Genomic DNA, 22,882 nt, shown 5'->3' with positions numbered 1-22,882 from the left:
TGTTTGGGTTTGTGTTTAAGTATTCACACGCTACCTTATTTGCCAGTGACATTTTTCATACAAGTTGGTAATAAAAAAATCTCAGAAAAAATTTCAGCACTAAATGGGTAGTTCTGAAGGAAGGTGCTGCCACACAAGACTCACGGTGGGACCCCCGTGCCGTACCTGGCAGCGTCCAGGTATGCAGCTCGGCGGGTCCTCTTACCTTTATGGAGGTGCTGCAGTCAAAGCGGAATGATTTGGTCTGCCCATTTTCCAGATAGACTTTCAAGACATTTGGCATAAAAAGAAGTGAATTATCCTTAACAGTTTCCTATGTAACCAAAACAAATAAACAAAAACAAAAACCAAACCAAAACAAAACAAAACAAAACGAAAAAAAACAGAGAGAGAAGGGAGTGGAAGTCAGTCAAATTAGAATTCCACTCTTTGCAGAAGCAGCACATATCTGCAATTAATTCTAATCACAACATAAAAAAAAAAATCAAACTCTCTAAGGCCAACCAAAGTATCCCCTTGGTGATATCTGAGTTCAGGTGTTCACAACAAAGTTCTTTCCTAGTTGCAAATAACTCAGTTGATTCAAATAAAAGATCTTTTCCCATCAGAAAATCAATCAGATGAGGTTTTTTTTTTTTTAATTTAAATCCAAGTTTCCCATTGGGAAACACAATTACAGAAATAATTCCTTTGTAATTAAACCACAGTATTTGGGACCACAGCCCAGACTTCAGCAGAGCAGCATGTCTTGAGGAGAACGAGGACCAGCAGTGATGATGGTGTTGTTTCATGCAATGTTTCATCTGATGTTACGTGATATTTCATGTGATGTGTTTCATGTGATATGTTTCACGCTTCATGTGATGTTTCATGGCGGAGGTCATGATGGCGAACCACAAGCATTAACAAGGTTCAAGTTTAAAGTAATTTAGTGAAGTGATTTTTTTAACCCATTTAGAGATGTTCCTTAAATTCGAAGGGGGCATATGAGGAACAGGTTACTGTGTGAAAAGAATAAAATATAAAATCTATAACAAACAGATCATAATATAAAAATAAGTCAAAAAGAGATGCTTGAAACACAACCAAAAGGAAACAAAAGAAAATATTCCTTTGAATTTTCTCCTTAACCAGAAGTAAGGAGAGATGAAAGGGGGAGCAAGAAGACATGCTGGGTAAGTTCCTTGAATCCTTGGAGTGGATTGCATTCCTCACGTGTAGTGGGTCATGAAGTCCCAGGAGTGGCGAGGAAGTCAGCAGTCATGAAAGCATAATAAGTGCCTTGTTTTACTGATGAGGAAACTGAAGATGAGCTGTCCGGAGATTAGCTAACATCCTCCAGCTGGTCCAGGAGACTCCAGTCCCTAAGTAGGTCCACAACATGCTGGCCCATGCCTTCCACTCCGTCCGTTTCTCTCTCCGACTCCCCTACCCTCCGCTCTTCTCCCGTGTCTTCGCACAGGACTTTCCTGCTACCTATTTCATGGACTTAATGTGGCTCCAAGTCTAGAAGGAAGGCTATCCAATGACTCAGAAGAGCAAGAGCAGACTAGAAAGGAAGCTGGTCACAAAGGCTGAGGGGCAGACCCGAGACCGAACGGCCCTGCCATGCCCAGGCCTGCGGTGACGCAGTGAGGCCACAGGAGATGACCGACCCCCAGAGCGGTCCCCACATACCAGCTGCCTCGAATGAGTTGTTATATCTAGGGACAAAGTGAAACTGCCACAGCAGCTTCTAGCATCCTGTTCTCTCTAAAGATGCATACACTGATTGCCCAATCTTGTGCTCAGAAGCTTGAGAAAACACGAGGTCAGTTTCCTGTGACCGTCTGTGTTATAGATATCCCGCTGGGGCTGGAACTAACAGCCTTAAACTGGGCCAGCCTTGTTCTGAAATGATGATTATGGTAACTCTGCCTCCAGAGGGATGGGGAATCACCGAGGTGAGCAGAACAGACCATGGTGTGAATGGGGGCAGAGGGGATGAGGCGGGAGCTGGTCGCTGGGAGGGTAAGGCCACAGCTAAAACGCGCGCGGGCGCCATGGTGACAGCCTTAGCCCCCACCCCACAAGCATCACAACAGTTGGACAGATTGGCCAGCTAACCCCCCGGACTCCACGTGGGGCAGCTGCAGGCCGGCAACTTTTGACTAGAAGACACTTGGACCATGAGTGCCCTGCCCAGGATGTGCAGGCCTGTATCTTCAAATTCAGATCCAGGACCACCCTCAGGGAGGAGTCCGTGGCCCCATCAAGCACGTCATGGACGAGATTTTATCCCTGTGAGTTATGTAAACAACAAGAGCAACAACAAAAGCTGGCAACGCAAAGGTCCAAAAAATACACACGCGCTAGAAGACAGCTTTCTAAAAACGAAAAATACTATGCTATATTCTTTGCAAAAAAAAATTAAGAATAAGCATTCCATTGACACTGGCATTATTCACTTTGAAGATCAATTATGTGCCTGAGTAATCAGGATTTCTATCAAGACCAACTGATGGAGGTCTGGGCAGAATTTCTTCATTCAGGGTTGCATCTAGGAAATGTTTCCATCATTCGAACTTCTTATCATTTTGAAAGAATAGAGACATTTTATTTTGGGTAAGGAAAAACTTAGGGTAAGCCCTTCTCAAAACACAGAAAGAGCTGTCATATGGAAGAACATCTGAGTTGGCAGAATGGGGAGAAATAGGTGAAGGTTTCAAAGAGGCATATTTTACTCAATATGAGGCAAAGTCAGGGATTTCAAATCAAACCAACTCCTTTGCAAAGTAGTGAGGTCTCCAACACTGGAAGCATTCAAGGAAATACCAGACTACGATGTATTCTGGGTCTGTTAGAGGAAACACAGCGAACACAACTGGTGATCCCTCAAGCCCTTTACAATCCTAAGAGTCGACCCCCTTGTGAAATCCATCAACCAATTCTGCATCGATCATTCCAGTGGGGCAACTGGCTCTGCTAAGTGCAAAGCTCTGACCTCAGGGACTCTCTGAGTCACCAGCAGGCGACTGTCAACTCACCGACACTTGGCCATTGATGATGACCTCCTCGGAGAATCGCACTTTGACTGGATTGGACTTTAACCTTGCCTTTTTTGCAGCACTGATAAATGCTGATTTGGGAGACTAGAAAAAAAAAAGAAAACATGTGATCCAATTATTGGTAACATAAGACCAACCTTGTAATAGTTGTTTTCTGTCTTTAGCCTCCCAGAAATTTCTAAAGAGTGTTCACTGCTTGCTCAATTCAAGGGCTAAGTACAAATTATGGATGCCATCGGAACCCTGTTCTGCTCGTAAAGTAGTAAGTTTCATTTAGTCACGAACCAGAACTGTAAACAGCAGGTCCCATGTTCTTACTGAGCACATTTCCAAGGATATTATAAATGAGAATTGTAAAAGTATATAAACTCTGCTTTTTAACACAGAGCTTTGAGTAGTGTGGAAGGTGGGTGGTGGTCAAGTCTCACGTTGGGCTGATGATAAGCTGATTATTAATTATCTATTTTAATAAGATGGAGAAGAGTCACTGATAGTTCTGAAATGGTGTATAATCACATTGTTATTCACATTAAGGGCATATGGGCATGTGAGCAGGCAAGCGTGTACACACACACACACACGCAAGTGCAACAGCTTCCACAATTCATGTGCCCGAAACTTGAGTTTCAGCCTGTTTTTGGTAACCTGTGATCCTAGGACCTTCCTGGTCAGGGTAGAGAGGAGACTTTGACTTAAAATGGGAATTCAGCTTCCAGTTCTGCCTCACCTTTTAGGTTCCTTAGACTGTCTTTCATCGGAAAGAGGGGCTGAGGGATTCAGCTGGTCTCCCTCAGAAATGGAAAGCACAGTGAGAAAAGCTGCTTAGATCTAGAGCTGTGATCTTGGTAAATTGACATCATCCAAGAAGTATCCTCGTTGCATAGTTTTTAAAAAATTAATTAATTAATTAATTGAAGTATATTCAATTTACAATATTGTGTTACTTTCTGGTGTACAACATAGCGATTCAGTTATACATATTTATATATTCTTTTTCATATTCTTTTAAATTATAGGTTATTACAAGCTATTGACTATAGTTCCCTGTGCTATACAGTAGGACCTTGTTGTTTATCTATTTTATATACAGTAGTTTGTATGTGCTAATACCAAACTCCCAGTTTATCCCTCCCTCAACCCTTTCCCCTTCGATATGTTTGTTTTCTATGTCTGAGAGTCTGTTTCCGTTTTGTAAGTAAGTTGATTTGTATCATTTTTTTTTTAGATTCCACGTATAAGTGATATCATATATTTGTCTTTCTCTGAGTTATTTTACTTCGTATGATAACCTCTAGGTCCACCCATGTTGCTGCAAATAGCATTATTTCATTCTTTTTTATGATTGAGTAGTATTCCATTGTATACATACATACAAACACATATACGTATACTACAACTTCTTTATCCAGTCATCTGTTGATGGACATTTAGGCTGCTTCCATGTCTTGGCTACTGTAAATAGTGCTGCTATGAACACTGGGGTGCATGTAAGTTTTCGAATTAGAGGTTTTTTCTGGCAATATGCTCAGGAGTGGGATTGCTGGATCATATAACTCTATTTTTAGTTTTTTGAAGTATCACCATATTGCTTTCCATGGTGGCTGCACCAAATTACACTCCCACTGTCTCGTTAAATAGTTTTACCAAAGCCTGAGGAAGGAAACTCAGATCATAGGCATCTACTATGTTGAAGGCACGTCTGTGTATTTTTAAAAAGGACTGCATTCTCTACTGAACCTAATATAGACTTCAACATTTAGCTTAAATCATCCAATTGCTATTTTATAGATTAAAATGGCCCAAATATTGGAAATTGTACATGGTTCAAGCTATGGATTTTCATACTATGCAGCCCTAAGGGACTGAGGCTATTGTGTGAAGAATTCTGGTAGCTGACTCTGGAATCAACACAGAGGCTCAACCTCCGTGTACTGCATTAATCTCAAAGCACAAAAAGCAATTAGGGTGTCCTATACTTTGAATTTCAAGTGGAAAGGGAAGAAAAAAGGATTCCCATCTTTGTCAAATGCAAGTATACTTGAGATCAACTTAAAAATAATACGATGGAATGGATAAGTAAAATGTGGTCCAGCCATACAATGGCATCCTTTTCATCCATAAAAGGAAGGAAGTCCTGATACACGGTACAACATGGATGAGCCTCGAAAGCATGTTAAGTGAAAGAAACCAGACACAAAAGGCCACATACTGTACGACTTGATTCCATTTGTATGAAATATCCAGAACAGGATAATCCATAGAGACGGAAAGTAGGTTTGTGGTTGCCAGGGGCTGGGGAGCAGCGAATGGGGAATGACTGTTGAATGGGTACAGAAGTCAATAGTCAGCAATGGTTGCACAAGACTGTGAGTGCACTTAATGCCGCAAAATTATACAATTTGGTTAAAATACACATAACAGAAATCTAGCACTCTATTGTAATAAAACAAAACCACTGTTGGGGAAAAAAACATGATAAAACATGTGCACGTGAATTCCTGCGTGGGGTTCTGCCTCAACACTGAGAAAAGCCTGTTATTTCAAAAGTTCCCCTCCACATCCATCCCCTCCTTCGCTCTGAGCACTGTCTTAGAGGACCGGATGGATAGATGGGTCACCTCCGGAGTTTCAATTCCTCCATTTATGCAACTGTTTTCAGAAAACGGCTGCTCTTTGAAAACAAAACGAAATGAAAGAAAAAACCAAAAAAAACTACAAATGGCTGCTCCTCAGAAGAACTGCTCTGAACGCACTCAACGTGACTTTTAAAAATCCTGGTGTAGAGCCGAAGGGATGTCACGGTGGTGTTCTCTTAGGGATCGTGGCAATTATAGGGCCAAGTTTAGTCATGATTAACGAACAAATCATACAGTAGTGAGTTCATCTGCTTTGGATATGCCATATTTTTTTTAGCTGAAGGGAAAACATTATTTTCCTGTAATGATTTTAAGCAGGCGATATTTATATCGGTACAATGAGCTTAGCGCCAGTGAAGCGGCTGTAATAAAGTTGCCCACAAGAGACACTGCTAATTAGATGAGATGTCTGAATGCGGTAACGCCTCCCTTCTCAGCATTGCTGGGGAATGAAGGATTGCACACGTGTTCAATGTGCCAGATACTAAGGTTTACCCCTTATGCGTCTGAACTTTTCAATGTACTCTTTTAGCACACTTTTCTAAAATCATCTACATAATTTCTTGCTTCAATAGAAAAGTATATTTAACAGAATTTAATTTTGTATGCCTCTCGTTGGATGTAGAATCTTAGAATGCAGTGAGGTTTCCTTGGAAGTACAGTTATATGTTCCTAAAGCAAGTGGCCCCATATAGCAGAACTTGCCGAGCTGGGGATGCTTGTCTCTTCTGTTTGTAGCTGTGACATGCCCACCTCTTGGAGCCTCACTTCTGTATTTATTTACCATGCCCTAATGACAAACCTGGTAATCTAGGAAAACCAGAAAGGAAACTAGATAGCCAGAGTAGTTAAGTAAGTATTATTTTGTACACATTTTGAAGTCAACAGACTTGGGATAAAAGTCAAAGAATCCATACAAACGCATTTTTCTTGTTCTGGATTTGTGACTATTTCATATAATTGACGCACATTTTAAAAATTACTTTTTGGTAATAAAAACATAAGCTCTTCAAGTCTGAAGGTTACTGAATTAGAATCAACAGAGTAATGGCTTCTTCCACTGGCTGGAGTTATTTCTGGTACATGGGGTATGTAAACCAGTCATGACTGCAGTTTTGACTCTGATCTCTCTTTGTGGCTCAAAAACAAACCAAACAAACAAACAACCTCCCCAAACAAACAAATAAATAAACAAAAAACAACCTGCACCACCCAAAAACCTGATGAATTAATTCTTAGCAAGCTTCAGACCATTAAATACTGATCACAAGCATTTCATATCCTGTGGTGGAAATGACAAGTCATTACCATTTAGAATAAGCAGATTCCCCTGCTGTTAATTAATTTTAAGATTAGAGGAACTTTAATCAACCCCTGTACCTCTCCCCAAATTTGTGGGCCACGATAGATGGCTGACATGCTCCTGATGCTTTTAGATACTCTTAGAAGTCCCTAGAACAGAGGTTTTTTTTTTTTAAAAACTACATAAATAAGATAAATCTCTGAAACTGAAGTATAAAGTCTTGAACTTGTGATCCCTGTAGCTCTACAATACTACTTATACAGTAGGCATTGAGGCCTAACTAGCCCACCATTATCTCTGCATGACTTAGTTTGGAGTTCCCCTGAAGCACACCCCAAGACGAGGATTCACAGGCAGGTAGCTGACTGGGGGACGCATGGGTAGGTGAGCAGGGGAAGGGAGACACAGAGGGTGAGGAAGCCAACGAAGCATTCACTGTTAAGTCAGGCACCACTGTGAACAACTGGAGGTTAACCCTGCTGGGAGCCTTTGGGAAACAAGGCGGGACACATGCTTCAGGGTTATGCTGACTGCGGAGAGAGGGAGCTGGGGTATTTGCCCACGAGCTCCTGTCAATCAGTGATGAAGGGGCTGCTCTTACAAGAGTGATAACTCCTAACGGAGTGCTCCTAGAGCACTTCTGGCTTCATGACCATGCTCCTGTGGCCAGAAAAAGCCCACAGGCAAAGCATCAGCGGCACTCTCAGCTGAAAATTGGGCCTGCATGCTCAGCATGATACATGCCAAGGGGATACATGCTGCATTCTGAGAGCATCTATTGTATTGGAGCTTCCATGAGGAGGTGTGTAGCCTTCCTTGGGTATGCGGAACACACCGGAAGGTAGATGACAGTAAATGAGAGGTAGGCAAGGGGGTCTCTGAGCTCTCTGGCCTAGAAGAAGTCTGATGGAAGGCGAATCAGGGTAGCTCAGAGATGCCAGAACTGAGAGTGACTTAGCCTGAGTCCCATTGAATTGGGGCTGTGTGAGGGGAGGTTACAGAGACTCTTTAAATACTCTCTGTGTCAGGTAATGTTGGACTGGAGCGTTCTGAAAGTCCTCGACTTGGGAACTGTGGAAAGGAAAGAAGGAAGCAGTTGATCAAGAAAGACCTGTAATAAAAAATGGTAACAGTACAAGGAAAGAAAGTGGTCCATCAGAGCAGAACAAACAAAATCCACAAGTGACTCCAAACTTCCTCTTCTAAAATTCCATCCTGAGGAAATGCTACTAAATACAGAGGAAGATTTATACACAGAGCTCTTCTTTGTAGAATTATTTATAATACAAACACATTAGAGACAGGATGAACGGCTTAATGACGGGCATTGGTTAAGTAAATCTTGGTTCAGTGAAATGTTTTACAGCCACGTGTATAATGCTTATAGAGAACCCTTGGCGACATGCAAAATAAAAGTGTGCATGTAATCTGATCTCAGCCACTGACAAGGCCTTGGACTAGAAGACTGGAAGGCACTAGGCCAACATGTTTATACCAGTTGTCTTTTTTTGAGGAAAAGTTCTGCCAACACATATTTTTCTGCTTCTGAATTTCTTTCTGTACTTTCACAATTTTTCTCTAAGAAATAAAGTAAAAATGGTGGAGAGAGAGAGAGCCCTCCATAATACTTAAAATAGAAGGCAAAAGCCTGTTAAATTCTTATCAAACAATTTTGGGCATCCTAAGACTTTGCTCCCAGGCCCCCCTGACCTGGGCCTCCGAGGAGATTGATTACTGCGGCCGGGACACGTTGGGGTGCCCTGGGAACACGTGGAATATGGCAAAAAGGTGTAAACACTGGCTCTGTTTTGACTGGATCTTATTATGCAGAAGAGGTACAACATCAAAAATGCTGACCAGTAAGGTGCAAATAAATTAAAATGCCAATTTTTATCATCTGTAATAAAAGTAGAATTTATGGACTTCTTTTTGGTCTTGGGGATCATTTGTTTCTGTCAATCCTGGTTGCCAAGAGAATGTTTAGGAAATAAATAAAATCTTGGGGAAAAATTTTTTTTAAAGCCATGAGTGTGCTTGTAGGAAAATCCAACCGCAAAAATATAAGTAAAAGTTTGTGGTCTCTTTTCCCATTTGCTCTCCTCTTTCCATTAATGTATTTAAGTAACTTTGGAGTTTCAACTCCTTTATTTCAACTCTTACAATTCAGAGAAGGAAGAAGCCATTTTAGACTGGATTGCTAAGGGGGAAGACTTTAGGCGGGACATGGGTTCCCGAGTCGGGTGATTTTGGTCCCCAGGAACATTTGGCAATGTCTGGAGACATTTTTGGTTGTCAGCACTCAGGGAGAGGATGCTCCCGGCATCTAGTGGATGGAGACCGAGAATGCTGCTGAGACTTGAAAGGTGGGAAGGATTTGGCTAGGCTGAGGAGGAGGTGGCGGGTGGAGCACGTGTTGGGCATGTCAGGAAAGAGGGCTGGTCAAAGGAAGGTCAAAGATGAGCACTCACCTACAATGACTGGCCGGGACTGACGGACTCTGCTGGCCATAAGAACAAGCAACACTCCTAAATGTTGGGGCTAAATGCTGACTTTCAATAGAGCACAGCAGCAGGAGCCACCTGAACTTCTAGAAAATTCCAGATTATCTGTTAAAAGGAACTTCCGTGATTCATGGATAGTAATGAGTATCCATACGAGTCACGCAGAATCAAAGGACAAGCAGAGCAAGCTGAGCAACAAGGCAGAACCCTTAACTGAAATGCAAAATCCTCTAAGTCTACTGCGTGGGATCAAACACTACCCCACATGCAAAAAGGACCTGGTTGGGAGTAAAATGGGTCTGATCTTGCACTGCTAATAGGTTATAAAGTGGGGGAGAGAGAATTCAGGAAAGACAGTGTAAACTCAAATTCCATCAGGAATTTACAGTTGGCCAATCACTTGTATTACATTTGACATTGGCTCCCCCAAAATGTATTTGTCCACCGCAGAGAAATGAGGAAGTGTGGATAGATATGAAGCAGGAGAGAGCGACAACTGGGTGAACTGAAACGATCTAAAAACACAGGAGCTAGACTTTCTGTGGAAGGAACATTGAAGTCACGAGGTGGTGGAGCAGGGAGGCCCTTGGATGGGATGGCATCTGACCTTCTTCTTATACAGATGAGAGACTGGAGTTCTGAGCCGGTGTGGGAGTCCCCTGTGAAACTGTTAGGAATCAGATCTCAAATCTTGGTTCTTTTACATCCTGCTCTCTCCTTAGATTTCAAATCCAAATGTGTGTGTGTGTGTGTAGGTGTGTCAAAGAGGTGGGACTAAAAGTAACAGTCGATATGAAACTGCACTTTTAATATCTGTAGTGATGTCCCCGCATGTCATAACCTGTTGTCTTGGTTGGTTCTAGTTGTGATCTTATCCTATCTTGAATACATATGTTTTTTTTCCTGCCTTTAATGCCTAGCCTATAGCACTGAGAAGGAACGAGGAATCTCATTGGGGTGACGGAAGTGTTCTCAAACCGGATGGTGGTGACGACTGCGTACCTCCATAAACTTTACAAACATCGCTGAACTGTACACTTACGATGGGTGGATGTTACGATATGCAAACTCCACTATGATAAAGCGGTTGGTAACAAAATCATGGGAACTGAAGGCAATACGATTTTCATCATTCCCCACGCTCCTGACCAAGGCTGCTGAATCCAGCTCTGACGGTCACATGATCTCTAAAACTCACCTCTAAAGCAGGTCTCGCTGAAACGTTCAATGTCTCTACCGAATTATTTAGAGGCGGGGTAAGAAAAACAATCATGCTTCGACCTCCTACAATTAGATATTCCCGTTAGATTTGTGGCCCTTGAGCTGGAAACTTAAGAATCACCAGAAAATGCTTGCGTTTTGTGTCATTTCCAGATGTGACAGTTACACAGGACTGAAGAGCTGATTTTCAAGATATTTAGGAAGCACATTACTTTCTTGTCTCTGCAGTGAATGCTTTGTTATCACAGAGTAGCAAATACAAACAATCAAGATGCTTCAACTGGTACTGTGAACGCCTACTATTTTTCTTTGCTGTTATTCATCAGAGGGGAGTGAGAGGAGGAGACGGAAGTCTGGGATCACGCAGTGGCACTTTTACTCGCAGGATACTTACAGGATAAGGCTGAATGACAGTGAGGAGGATCGATTCTTTGCAGCTCCTGTAAGAGGGAAAAACAGCCATATTTATGATGCGCACGGAGCCCGGACTCTAACAGCGACAGTGTTCTTCTGAAACGCAATGTGCGATCGTTGGCGAACGTTCCCTGGGCTCCCAGGGCAGAGAATCAAAAAGCTCAGAAGTGGGCTTTCAGACCACAGCGAAAACCAGAATCCAGTGTTCACCCAGGGGTCACAAACAGCCCAGTGGAAAGCTTCCCATTCAGTTTATGTCGGGTGATATTATCTGCGAAGCCCAACAGCAGGGGCCTAAAATCAAACCCTCCCAGGGAAGACGGATTTTAGAAGCCTCAGCTCAATCTCTTCACACTTTTTCCTGCTCTCAAAATGGACCCTCCCCTTCTGATTTCCCTGTAGCTGCTTAAAATGGTCTGTGGAGTTTTCTGGAAGGGAGAGATTTTTAAAAATTCTATCCATTCCTTGAACATCATTATCTTTTAAAAAAACATTTAATTTTTTTAATTTATTTTTAGTGGAGGTACTGAGGATTGAACCCAGGACCTTGTGCGCACTAAGCACGTGCTCTACCACTGAGCTGTACCCTCCCCCGATCATTATCTTCTTAGGGTCAGCATCATGAAAGAAAAAGGTCACTGGAGGTTTCTTAGGTAAAAACAGCATCCCAGCAAACGTGACTTCCCACACTGTGTGGCTTTCAAAGGCTGTAACAACATCACCTAGGACCTTGGGCAGACCAACGTTTCAAACCGGTGCTCACTGGGAAACAATGCTCCCCACAGGGAACACTTTGTAGCTAAGAGCAGCACAATGTAATATAATGGTTTATTTAATTTCCCCCCAGTAACCCAAACCTTTCAAACAACTCAAACCCCTGGGGAAAAATCGCATTATGGGTTATAACAGTTTTTCTTCCTTCCTTCCTTTGTTCCTTTTTTTACCCTGAGTAGAAGAGAGGTTAGCTGCCGCTGTGTGGAGGGGCTGACTTCTTCACTTAAGGTGGTAATTAATTACCTGCATTTGTGGTTTCCCGCCCCGATGAGTCACGCGAAGGGGATGTGTTGTAGTGCTGTTCCCTTGGAGAAGCCACTATGAACTGCCTTTCTAGCATGATGTGCTCGTCTGCCCCGGACTGTGAGCCCATTGCCTGGGGTGGACCATGTGCTGCTGATGTGCCCCCAGAAGCAGTGGGCGTGGGCCCTGAGGGAGGCAGTGGGAGGGGAAAGGCGAGGAATCAATGGAGAGGGAAAGGAGGACTTGAACTCAAGAATCGGAAGAAAAATCAGAATATTTAAGGCTGATGGTGATGGTGGGGAGGAGAATACCCTACTGACAGTGGCCTGTCAGCTTCCATGGGGTCCTGGTTGCCAAGGGTTGGCAGAAGACCCTAATAACTGGAGTGGCAGCCAGTACTCCCGCTGGATGGAGTAACAGAGCAACAGTGTAGTCAAATGATAAGTCAGTGGATAAGATGAACGATCATGCACTGCTGCTGGCCGTGTAGACAGGGGTAGCAGTTCCGGGGGGCAACCTGGCACCCTCAGGCAGACTTCAGTGTTACAAGCACTATGACCCAACCATTCCACTCCAGTTTATATCAAAGGAATTCTGCCACTAGCCTTTCAGGGAACGTGAGTGAGGATGCCCCCTGTAGTGGAAGCACTGGAGGCCAGGAGGGCGTCCACCGCTCGGGGGGTGGGTGTGTGAAGGTGCGGACAGCGGAATGATGCGGCAGGAGAATCAGGGGCTGAGGTGTGCATGTTGGGTGAAACTTAACACGCAGTGTCAGAGACAGGATGAGATACTGAACTTAACACCATTTACAAAAGCTCAAAACACATGTCCACAAAACAGCAACACGCATTTGGAAGAATGTAACCAAACATGACAGGATACATAGGAAACATACTAGAACGGTTTGCTCTCGGGGGAGATGGGAGTGGGGGGGGGGGGTGAGCATAAACAAATAAAACCAGACAGGGGCCTTGCATGGGTCTCTGATGATGATCATTTATAGCATGAATTTATGAGTTTGATTAATCCAACTCTGCACCTGTGATTTTTTAAAAAAATTTATAATTTGAAATAGGATGAAGAAATCTGGGGTAGTCATATGTCAACACACTTACAAACTGTGTAAGGGGAGGGGCTCTTGGAGATGTCTAGAGTGATCCTGAATTTGCTCACCAAGACGATGGAGAACCAGCCTCCCAGCTCTTGGGGCCACCTGGGTGGGTTTACACAGCCCCTGGACTCCCACCATTTCCCCTGTGGACTTCTCCACAAGAGGAACAAATACTCAGAAAGCAACACAAATAGAAGCGAAGTACTGCTTTTCAGCTTTCAAGTTTCCCTTGTTCATAGCAAAGAAAAACCAGTCAGCAGACAAGAACTGTGATGGAGCCCCGCTGACGGAAGACTTCATGTGTGGCAGCCGTGGTGTGGGCCCGTTTTTCCTGCCTGGTCTGCTCTACCCAAGTCTAACGGGCCCGGACTTCATCCTCTGGGCAGAGCTGGTTGAAGCTGAGTGTTGGAAGTAGTCCACCGGACGTCCTCTCTCCAGAATCAGAACTACGACACCCAGACGAAGAGAGCTGGGGGCTCAGTCACATTCATGACTGACTAAGAGGAAAGGTTACAGATGTCAGTGGTCCCCTGAGCAGGCCTGGCTGGCCAGCATTCTGTTAGAAATAAAATCATTGATGTAAATGATCTCAGGATGTGATCTATCATCAGCTCTGGGAATGGCTTTTATTTCTGTTTGCTCTCATCTCTAAGTACTTAATTATCACCTGCCAGACAAGAAGAATTAAGTCCACAATGCTTTGGGTCCCTTAGGATTCCAACCCTAGAAGGAAAAAAAGATCAAAGCCATACATGTTCATCTGTTACGGGATGCTAAGATGATTGAGGTGGACTCAGCTAAGGCCTCATGCCAATAACCCCTACATGCCAAAACAGGGTGCGGCAGGACTTTCAAAGGAGGTATTAAAAACCAGAGTTTGGGATCTTTAACCCCTTATTCATCTCAGGGTCTCACTCATGACTTAATTTTTTTAAAAAAACACAGAGAGGCCAGTAGAAGCAGCACAATCCCAAGGAGGAGAGGCTACATTTGCAAAATAACTACCCTTCCAATGAGGCCAGCCCAGAGGGTGCAATTCCTGTGGACGATATATGGAAGATGCAGTAGGAATGGCGCCCTGGGTCTTGCTCAGCTGAGCTCCTTCTGGGGCAAGAGGACCGCAGTAGAAAGATGAAGAGACTAAGCAGCGTTGGACAAAGCCAGCCGTTGGGTACTATCTGAATCAAGGGAACTGCAGGTAGAGCAACTCAACAGAAGACTTTTCTAGAAGTACCCACAAGGCAAAGAGTCAACCTTCATGGTCTTCCACGGATAGAGGAAACCAGTGTTGGACCACATTGGTGCCGATCAAGTGAGGACCTTCCTGCTTTTTACCTCACTGTCCAGGCCTCATTTGAATGTGGAAGGAGCCAAAGCTAGAGAAGGATGTTGGAGAATGCCCCCTGACCCGCTGTAGGCTTCCCAGGCCAGAAATAAGGGCAAGGAAGAAGTTATTTGGGGCTGGCAGTTTTGATTATTACACGACAACTGAACATTTTAATTATAGATGACAAGTTGTTGTGATTACAAGTGTACAAGTGACTGGAGAATTTTTTCTGAACATGCTTAATACCTTTCTGGAGCCTGCCTGAGATTTTATTGCAGGCTAAGGCAGGCCTGGCCCTGGAGAGCTGTTAGGAACAGGCAGTGGGGTAAAGAACACAGTTGCTTTACGATTCCACCCTCGGAGACCACACTTATCCCTAATTTCTCTTTACTTAAACTGACTTGAATAGATCAGATTATCTGAGCCCAAACAATCCCTGACTAAGACAGTGAGTGCTCAGAACCTGAAGAAGAAACGTAAAAAGGTAAATGCAAGAATAAGGGGTATGAGGTAGTCGGGTGGGCAGGAGAACGGACGGACCCACCAGGCTGGGGGTGGGGGGGAACGCTCATTTCCCCTAGAGCAGTGCTCAATGGCACCATCTTTATTTGTTCACTTCTGGAAAAAGAAGCAAATATTCACAGCTCCAGGGCAGTCTTGTTAGGAGCAGACAAGCCCCTGGAGAAGGTACTCGTTACTCATCTTAGATGCTAACAAAATGAACAGAGAGACTGCGTTAGCTTCCCACTGCTGCTGTAATAAATTACCACAACTCCGTGGTTTGAAACACCACAAATTTATCATCTTACAAGTCTAGAGGTCGAGAGTCTGAGATGGGCCTCACTACGCTATAATCAAGGTGTCAGTAGGGCTGCACTGCATCCTGGAAACTTTTCCAGATTCTGAAGGCTTCCTGTATTCCTTGGTTCATGGCCCCTTCCTCCATGTTCAAAACCAGCAATGCAGCATCCTGAAATTTCTCCCTATCTCTCCTGACTCTCTCACTTATAAGGGCCCTTGTGATTACATTGGGTTCACTTGAATAGTCTAGGAAAATTGCTCCAGCCTTAACTGAGTCACACTTGCAGAGACATAGGCTCTGGGAATTAGGATGTGGACATCTTTAGGGGCTCGCTGTTCTGTCCTACCACAGATACTAGCTTTATTAGTTATCTAGTGCTACATAACAAATTACCAAAACCCTAGTGACTTAGAGCTACACACATTTATTATCTCATAGTTTCTATGAGTCACACATATGAGTATAACTTCACTTGGTCATCTTTTTCAAGGTCTCTGATGAGAGCCATCAAAGTGCTATTCAGGGCTGAGGCCTCATCTGAAAACTCACTTGGGAAGGATCTACTTCCAAGCACACTCTTGGAGTTTGTGGCAGGATTAAATTACTTTTGGGGATGTTGGACCAAGGGCCTCAGTTTCTTGCTGGCACTTGGCTAGAGGTCACCCTTAGTTCCTTGCCACATGGGCCTCCCCAACATGGCAACTTGCTTCATCAAACCAGCAAAGAAGAGAGTCTCCTTCGGCAAGATGGAAGGTATAATCTTAGGTAACATAATCATGGAAATAACATCCCATCACCTTTGCCATATTCTGTTGGTTGGAAGCAAGGCACAGGCTCCATCCATAGTAAAAGAGAAGGGAATACACAAAGCTATGAACACCAAGAGGCAGGAGTCATTGGAGGCCATCTTAGTTTCTGTCTGCCACACCAACAAAGAGGTTCAAGTGACCTACAAGTATCTCAAAAGTAGTGTCTACCCATGACTTCACCTCACCCACAGTTTTTTTGTCAAGAACGTCAGGAAGAAGCATTGCTCGGCATACCTTGTTAATTTGAAAATGGGAACCATTTTTCAAAATACGTCCATTATACTCACGGCATTTAAATGCTTTGTGTCTGTAGTAATTCTCTGTAAATTGCCTGAAACATAACCTATATTGATTTTAATTTCACCACTTAATGAGTAAATGAAGTTATTTGAATTGAAATAAAAGATTCCAATATGTTATTTATCATTAGGACTGGGGATAGGTTTTTCTTCTGTTTTCTCTCGCCTATAATTATTTAATTATAACCTGCCAAATAAGAAAAATTAACTCTGTAGTGTCCTGGGTCCCTTAGAATTGCCTAACCCTAAGATCCTAGGAGGAAAAAAAAAAAAAACTATGCTATTTAAAAATAGCCTTAACAGAAAGATTAGAATTGGCAATGAAAGATGTCACATTCAAGTACTCAGACAACTTCTTTTTATGAAGGCCTGAAACAGCTAGAGACTTTACAAAAGCCCCAGTTAGAAGCACGTTTAGAGAAGTATTATTTCATAATAGATGCCAAGTGAATTTTCTACTTTTGAAGAGTAATTTCAAATTGCAGGCCCGATACTTTTTACATGGTTGAATTTGTCACAAACACTATTTTAATCCCTGTATGACAGTGCTGACCTGCCGAGGAAAATACAGTCTAATCTACCCTCAACCACTCCTATCAAATCTGCCTTCAATTCCTCTCTTTTCATTCCTTTAACAATAGCCTTTTCTTATCCTTTTCTGACGGAGAGTCCCTTGAAACATGCTCGGGACACTCAGCATCAGTGGTTGGAGGTCATGCTTTTGCATCACAGCCCATTTTAAGATTTCATTGGATGTGATTCTGTTGCAGCAAGCGAAGTGATGTAAGGAAGAACCTCAGTCTAATGAGTCTTTCAGTATTAAAATCCCTTTCACCAATGAAGTTAAAGCCGCTGTTTGATTTCTCTTAGAGCAGGATAGCTTGGCACCATTCGTTAACTGGCTTTCCCACTTTATATGTACACGATCTTAATATTGCAATATCTGACCACATTGGCATGCACTACTGTGCAACATTTCCCTTCTAGACTGACTCAGTAGATTCCCTGAATTAACTCAGAGATTGATACAAATTTACAGAGTTGTGAAGAATACGGAGATTTCCTCAGGGACTGGGAAAACAGAACAAAACAAAATGAAAACAAAATAACTACAGTAAAAAGAATATATTTTATGTCAAAGTTCAAAAGTATTGCTTTAAAAGAAAAAGGTCCAAACAAGTTAAGTATATGATTTTAAACTTCACAAATGGAAACAAGGAATCGATTCATGAAGCCTAAAAGGTTAGGCTTTTCAAAGACAAAGCAAAGAGGTAATTTAGGGCTACAGATGAAAGAATTTTGTCAACTCTAAAATTACATTCTAACCTAACTCTAAAGATTGATGTGCAGTATTTTTATTTGGAAAGAAAGATGGGAAGGCACAGTGAAAAAGTGTTTGAACTCTCACTTCTAAGGTAAATACATGCACACGTAAGAGTCTTTCTTCTTCCTAAACTGCAGAGTTCTTCAAAGAGATTAGAAAGACATTCTTTCCTGCAAGCTAGTGCACCTCAGCCTTTCAACTCTGCTGGAGGACAGTCACTATTCATGGAAATAAGAGCTGATCAAAAGCATTTCTTTAATGACTCTTTGCTCAGAGGAACCTTTCTGCAATCCTAGGGTATTACGAAGCCATTGAGATGCCTTCCATTTTTTCCTTCCTACCTAAACCTGGAGCTGTGAAAAAGACTACTGAGATGTTTGTGACCTGATGACTAGCTGGAACATTAAGTCAGCCTAGTCAACACAGCTTATGTATTGACTGTACGATCATACTGTTCATCTTTTCCCATCTGGGATATGGAGGTTCCAAAAATAGCCCTCAACAAACCACACCTTTTGGTACTCACGCCTCTGTGGAGCCTTCTCCCTTGAGTCTGGACTTACTTTTGGCAAATGGGATATTGTGGAAGTGGCAATGCACGACTTCCAGGTCTTGGCTAGAAGAATCCTAGAAGCCTGGCAGTGTCCACATGGGTGTCTTGGAATGCTCACTCTGAGAGAAGCCAACTGCCGTGTACGTCCAACAACCCTGCGGCCGCCACGTTGAGAGGTGGCTCGCCAGGCGGAGAAGCAGCATCGGGAGAGGGAGAGGGGCCCGGCCAGCTGCAGTGGTGCTAGCTGTCTACGTCAGGGCAACAACAGATGCCTGAAGAAGGCGCCTTGGATATTCAGTCCAAATAAGCCTTTCTACGGCTGTAACTCTAGCTGTCATTTAACTGAAGCCCCGTAAGCGACTGCAGCGAGAACCATGTGAAGGAGCCCAGTCAACCCACAGACTCATGAGATTAGAAATTATTTTATTAAGCCATTACATCTGTTGGGAGGCAGTAGAAAACAGGAACATCCTCTGTCCATAAAGAGTCTGAAAACTATGTTTTGAAAAAACAGGCAATCAAAGGCGTCAAATGGTTTTGAAAGTGAACATGTCTCGCTTAGCAAAGAAGGGAAAGTATTCGATCTAATGACTACCCAGGACACGGTCACGGATACACACACATAAAAAAAAAAAAATCTGTCATAGACGCAGATGCAGAAGTGTGGAAAAGCAGGCTACCTGCTGGAAGGGGACCAGGACCACTGTAACACTGATAATGGGTTTTTGGAGATTGGGGTAGAGGGGAAAAGAACTGCAAACTTAGGGGAGAGGACAAGCCCCAATCAGAGTCTTGGACTAAAAATGCTTCACTACAAAGAAGAATTTTGAGGGCACAACTGGCAGTGCATTGTGGGATATGTATTTGTAAAAGGAGGATTAAATTGCACTGTAATTTTAGGTTTAGAATTAAATAGCTTCCATACACCCAATGACTTGAATATAAACCTAGGGAGAGACCAGAATTCTTTGAAAAGTCTAACTGACATTTTACTGAATGCATTTAAGACTTAGGCTCTGCTTTTCTTTGTGAAGAATATGAGGCTATTAGGTTAAAATCCATCTAAATGATGCCGTGATCAAAATTAACATTTTAATGAAACTGTCTCATTTCAAGCCCTTTATTTTCTTGTATTGTTTAAACCTTTGCAGTAAAATTTCAGGTTAGGTATTCTGAATTTGGAAACTGCTGCTAAGAGAGTTCTGTTTGCATAGGATATTTGGTTTTGGTTTGACCTAAATTTTTTGTCCATTTAATTCATTTTTTTTGCTGAATGAAAATTGTCTTTGGCCTTTGAACTACTTCTCTTTAATTAATGGATGAAACTGGTACTTATATTTAAGATTTACAAAGGGCAGCAGGATCTTCTGAGATAAAAATGAAATTATTTCATACACCTGTATGTTACTAACTAGCTCTTGCCTCATTCATTCCTTCAGTAAGTATTTACTGAGTATTTAGCAGGTGTGAGGCATTTGGGATACAGCAGTGATTCTCAATGGGGAATGATTTTGCCCCCCAGGGGGCATTTGGCAATGCCTGAAGACTTTTATGATCGTCACAATGTCGGGGGGTGTTACTGGCATCTAGTGGAAAGAAGTCAGGGATGCTGCTAACATCCTACAATGCACAAGACAGCCCCCAAAACAGAGACTTTTCAGCCCCAAATGTCAGTAGTGCTGAGACGGAGAAACCCTGGGCTGTATCAGATGTACGCCCTACCAAGGATAACCACTATCTGGGCTTCTAACACCACAGAATAGTCTGAGCCCCATTTGGAACTTTTATTAATTTAATCACATAGCATCAACTATTCATTTGTCTTTCTTCTTTCACTCAGCATCATGTTTGAGATACGGCCGAGTTGTCACGTGCCATTTCGTGAATGTACCACAATTTCCTCATCCGCTTTACCACTGATGGACATTTGGGTGAGTTTCACCTTGAGGCTGTGAAGAACAGTATTGCTATTAATAATCTTGTATGCATCTTTTGGTGAATCTATGTATGCATTGCTGTTTGGGATAGTCCTAGGAGCAGAACCACCAGGTCATGGGGGATGCATGTGTTCAGGCAAAGACCCTGTTTTATGTGGCTACATCATTCCTTTCAGATCTCGTGACATCTGTATCTCTTTAATTCTGTTAGTGCTAATAGTCTTCCTTTACCTTATTCTTGTACTCTTCTTAGTGGCTGGCTGAGCTCCTTCTATGCTGCCGGCTATTGGAACAAGTTGCAGTCCGTCAGTATCTGCTCTCATCTAACATAGATTCTTCAGAGCATGTGGGAAAGTGCTATGATGACTGAAAGACATCATGTTGAATAAGCCATCACTTTATGTCTCACAAAGGAGGGTTTGGAGAAGAATGTCTTAAAGTTACATAAGAAGTGGTTAAAGCTTTGTCAGCTGAGTGAGGGGTGCAAGAGGGATGCGCAGAATGACATTCAACTCACCCCAACTAAGTAGTACAAACTGTATTAAAATTATTGGGAGCCTCAAAGTCCTGGTGAGCAGTTGGTAACCACTCACCACGATGAGCCGGGAAAGGAGAGGGTTCATTCATGTCATTTCCTTCACTGCAGGCTACTTCGACCTGCTTCCGGTACGGAAGCAGTCTATTCACCCTCTTTTCACCTGTCTGTATTGTCAAGGATGTGTTATTTGAGGAATTAATATCAAAATTTCCAAGAGCATTCTAGCTGGATCAGAACATCCAAAGAACTGTCTAAACCTGTGGCTACTTAAATTGAAATTCACTAAGTAAAACAAAATTTAAATCCAGTTGTATTACATGTGTGTATATATACACACACACACACACAAAATGGAAGACTACTCAGCCATAAAAAAAATAAAATAACGCCATTTCTAGCAACACGGCTGGACCTGGAGATTGTCACACTAACTGAAGTAAGCCAGAAAGAGAAAGACAAATACCAAATGATATCACTTATGTGTGAAATCTGAAATACGATACAAATGAACTTGTTTACAAAACAGAAAAAGACTCAAACACAAATATATCGTTATCAAAGGTGAAACTGGGTGGGGCATAAATTAGGAGTTTGGGATTGGCAAATGCAAACTATTGTGTATAAAATAAATAAACAAGGACCTACTGTATACTACTGGGAAATATATTCAATATCTTATAATAAACTATAATGGAAAAGAAGAAAATGCCTGTTGTTCTAAGCCACTGAGATCTTGTTATTTGTTACGAAGCAACAGCTGACTGATATAGCCCCTATCTAACAGTAGGACAGGTTTTATGTGGAGAGAAGAATGAGAACTTGATATAACACTGAATATGAGTAAGAGAAGAAGAAAGAGGGGGAAAATGTCAGACTCACCATCTGGTCTGCTAAATGAAATCTCTCCAGGTTAAAAATAAATTAGGCAGAGGGGAGGTTATAGCTCAGTGGTAGAGTGCATGCTTAGCATGCATGAGGTCCTGCATAATGATCTCCATTAAAAATAAATAAAGATAATTCCATCCCCCTCAAAAAACAAACAAACAAACAAAAATTAGATAGTGGGCCATGGAATGAACTGATTGTTGGGACAATTCAAGAGAGCATATACAAGAGGCGTGTGCCATCTCGGGGTCATTCCCACGGAGGCACTGCTGTCATGGGTTATGTGAGATGACCAGAGGAACTCAGTGAGCTGGAAACATCTTCAAAACATTAAAAAATTTGAAGCCAACACAAATTCCGAGCCTGAAAGACTGGAAGAGACTCGAAAAAGACAGGTGGTGTCATCTGCCAAGCTGAAGCTGTTAGAGGAGTTCATATCCCGAGTCAATTCTTTAAAAAAAAAAAAAAAATCACATTCTTATGCAATTCAAGTCAATTTGCCTTGACAGCTGCTTTCCACTTCCCTTTCAGTTCTGAAGATATTTATGTTTGATTCAGTTCTCTTTGGGTGCTTATTTCACCTTCTGCTCACTAGTCCTGCAGTGCTCTCATAATAGAGGAGTTAAATATATTTTTAAACGATAAAATTAAACAGGGGTGGCAGTTGAGACCTTTTTCATACATACGCTGAGGGGCAAAAGATTGTTCCAAAAATGAGATGTTAGCCAAAAGTCTCAGCAGTAAGCGATGTGACTGCAAAATGGAAATCATCATCATCATCATCATCATCATCATCATCATCATCATCATCATCATCATCATCATCATCACAACAATAGCCCTGTTAGAGGATTGTTGTGAGGACAAATTATAGATGGGTGAATGGCTTTTAGGATCTGGGAAGAAGGGTGTTATGTAAATTTCAGTTCTTTTTCTTTTCATTATTTTTCCTTAAAGGCTGCCAAAAAAAAAAAAAATCCTAGTGGGTGGATGAGAGTGGGGACTGAGGCAGGAACGGGAGAGAAAATAAAGAAGCAAGTGATAGAAGCACTTCTTGGCCATTGCTTTGGCTTTATAATCTTCATCTAGCCAGCTGCACAGCTGTGTGGAGTGATCGCGAGACTTTCCCCCACCCCCATCTTGCTCTTGCCTGGGAAA

The 22,882-nt window shown here is 42.5% G+C and overlaps 1 protein-coding gene across 5 annotated transcripts in view; it reads right to left on the bottom strand.

Annotated features, from left to right (window-relative positions):
- Positions 1 to 22,882, bottom strand: part of FRMPD4 (FERM and PDZ domain containing 4) — a 486,480-nt gene that overhangs the window by 33,086 nt on the left and 430,512 nt on the right. For all 5 annotated transcript variants that reach the window (XM_032475991.1, XM_032475990.1, XM_032475993.1 and 2 more), the window contains 3 exons: positions 11,103 to 11,148; positions 3,027 to 3,131; positions 206 to 313 (listed from right to left, as the gene is read on the bottom strand). In XM_032475991.1, coding sequence (XP_032331882.1) covers positions 206 to 313; positions 3,027 to 3,131; positions 11,103 to 11,148 — 259 coding nt within the window. The remainder of the gene's footprint in view (positions 1 to 205; positions 314 to 3,026; positions 3,132 to 11,102; positions 11,149 to 22,882) is intronic.

The sequence above is a fragment of the Camelus ferus genome, chromosome X (assembly GCF_009834535.1).
Source record: "Camelus ferus isolate YT-003-E chromosome X, BCGSAC_Cfer_1.0, whole genome shotgun sequence".
NCBI lineage: Eukaryota > Metazoa > Chordata > Mammalia > Artiodactyla > Camelidae > Camelus > Camelus ferus.
The sequence above is the reverse complement of the archived record's forward strand: the minus strand, read 5'-3'. Positions and strand labels throughout refer to the sequence as shown.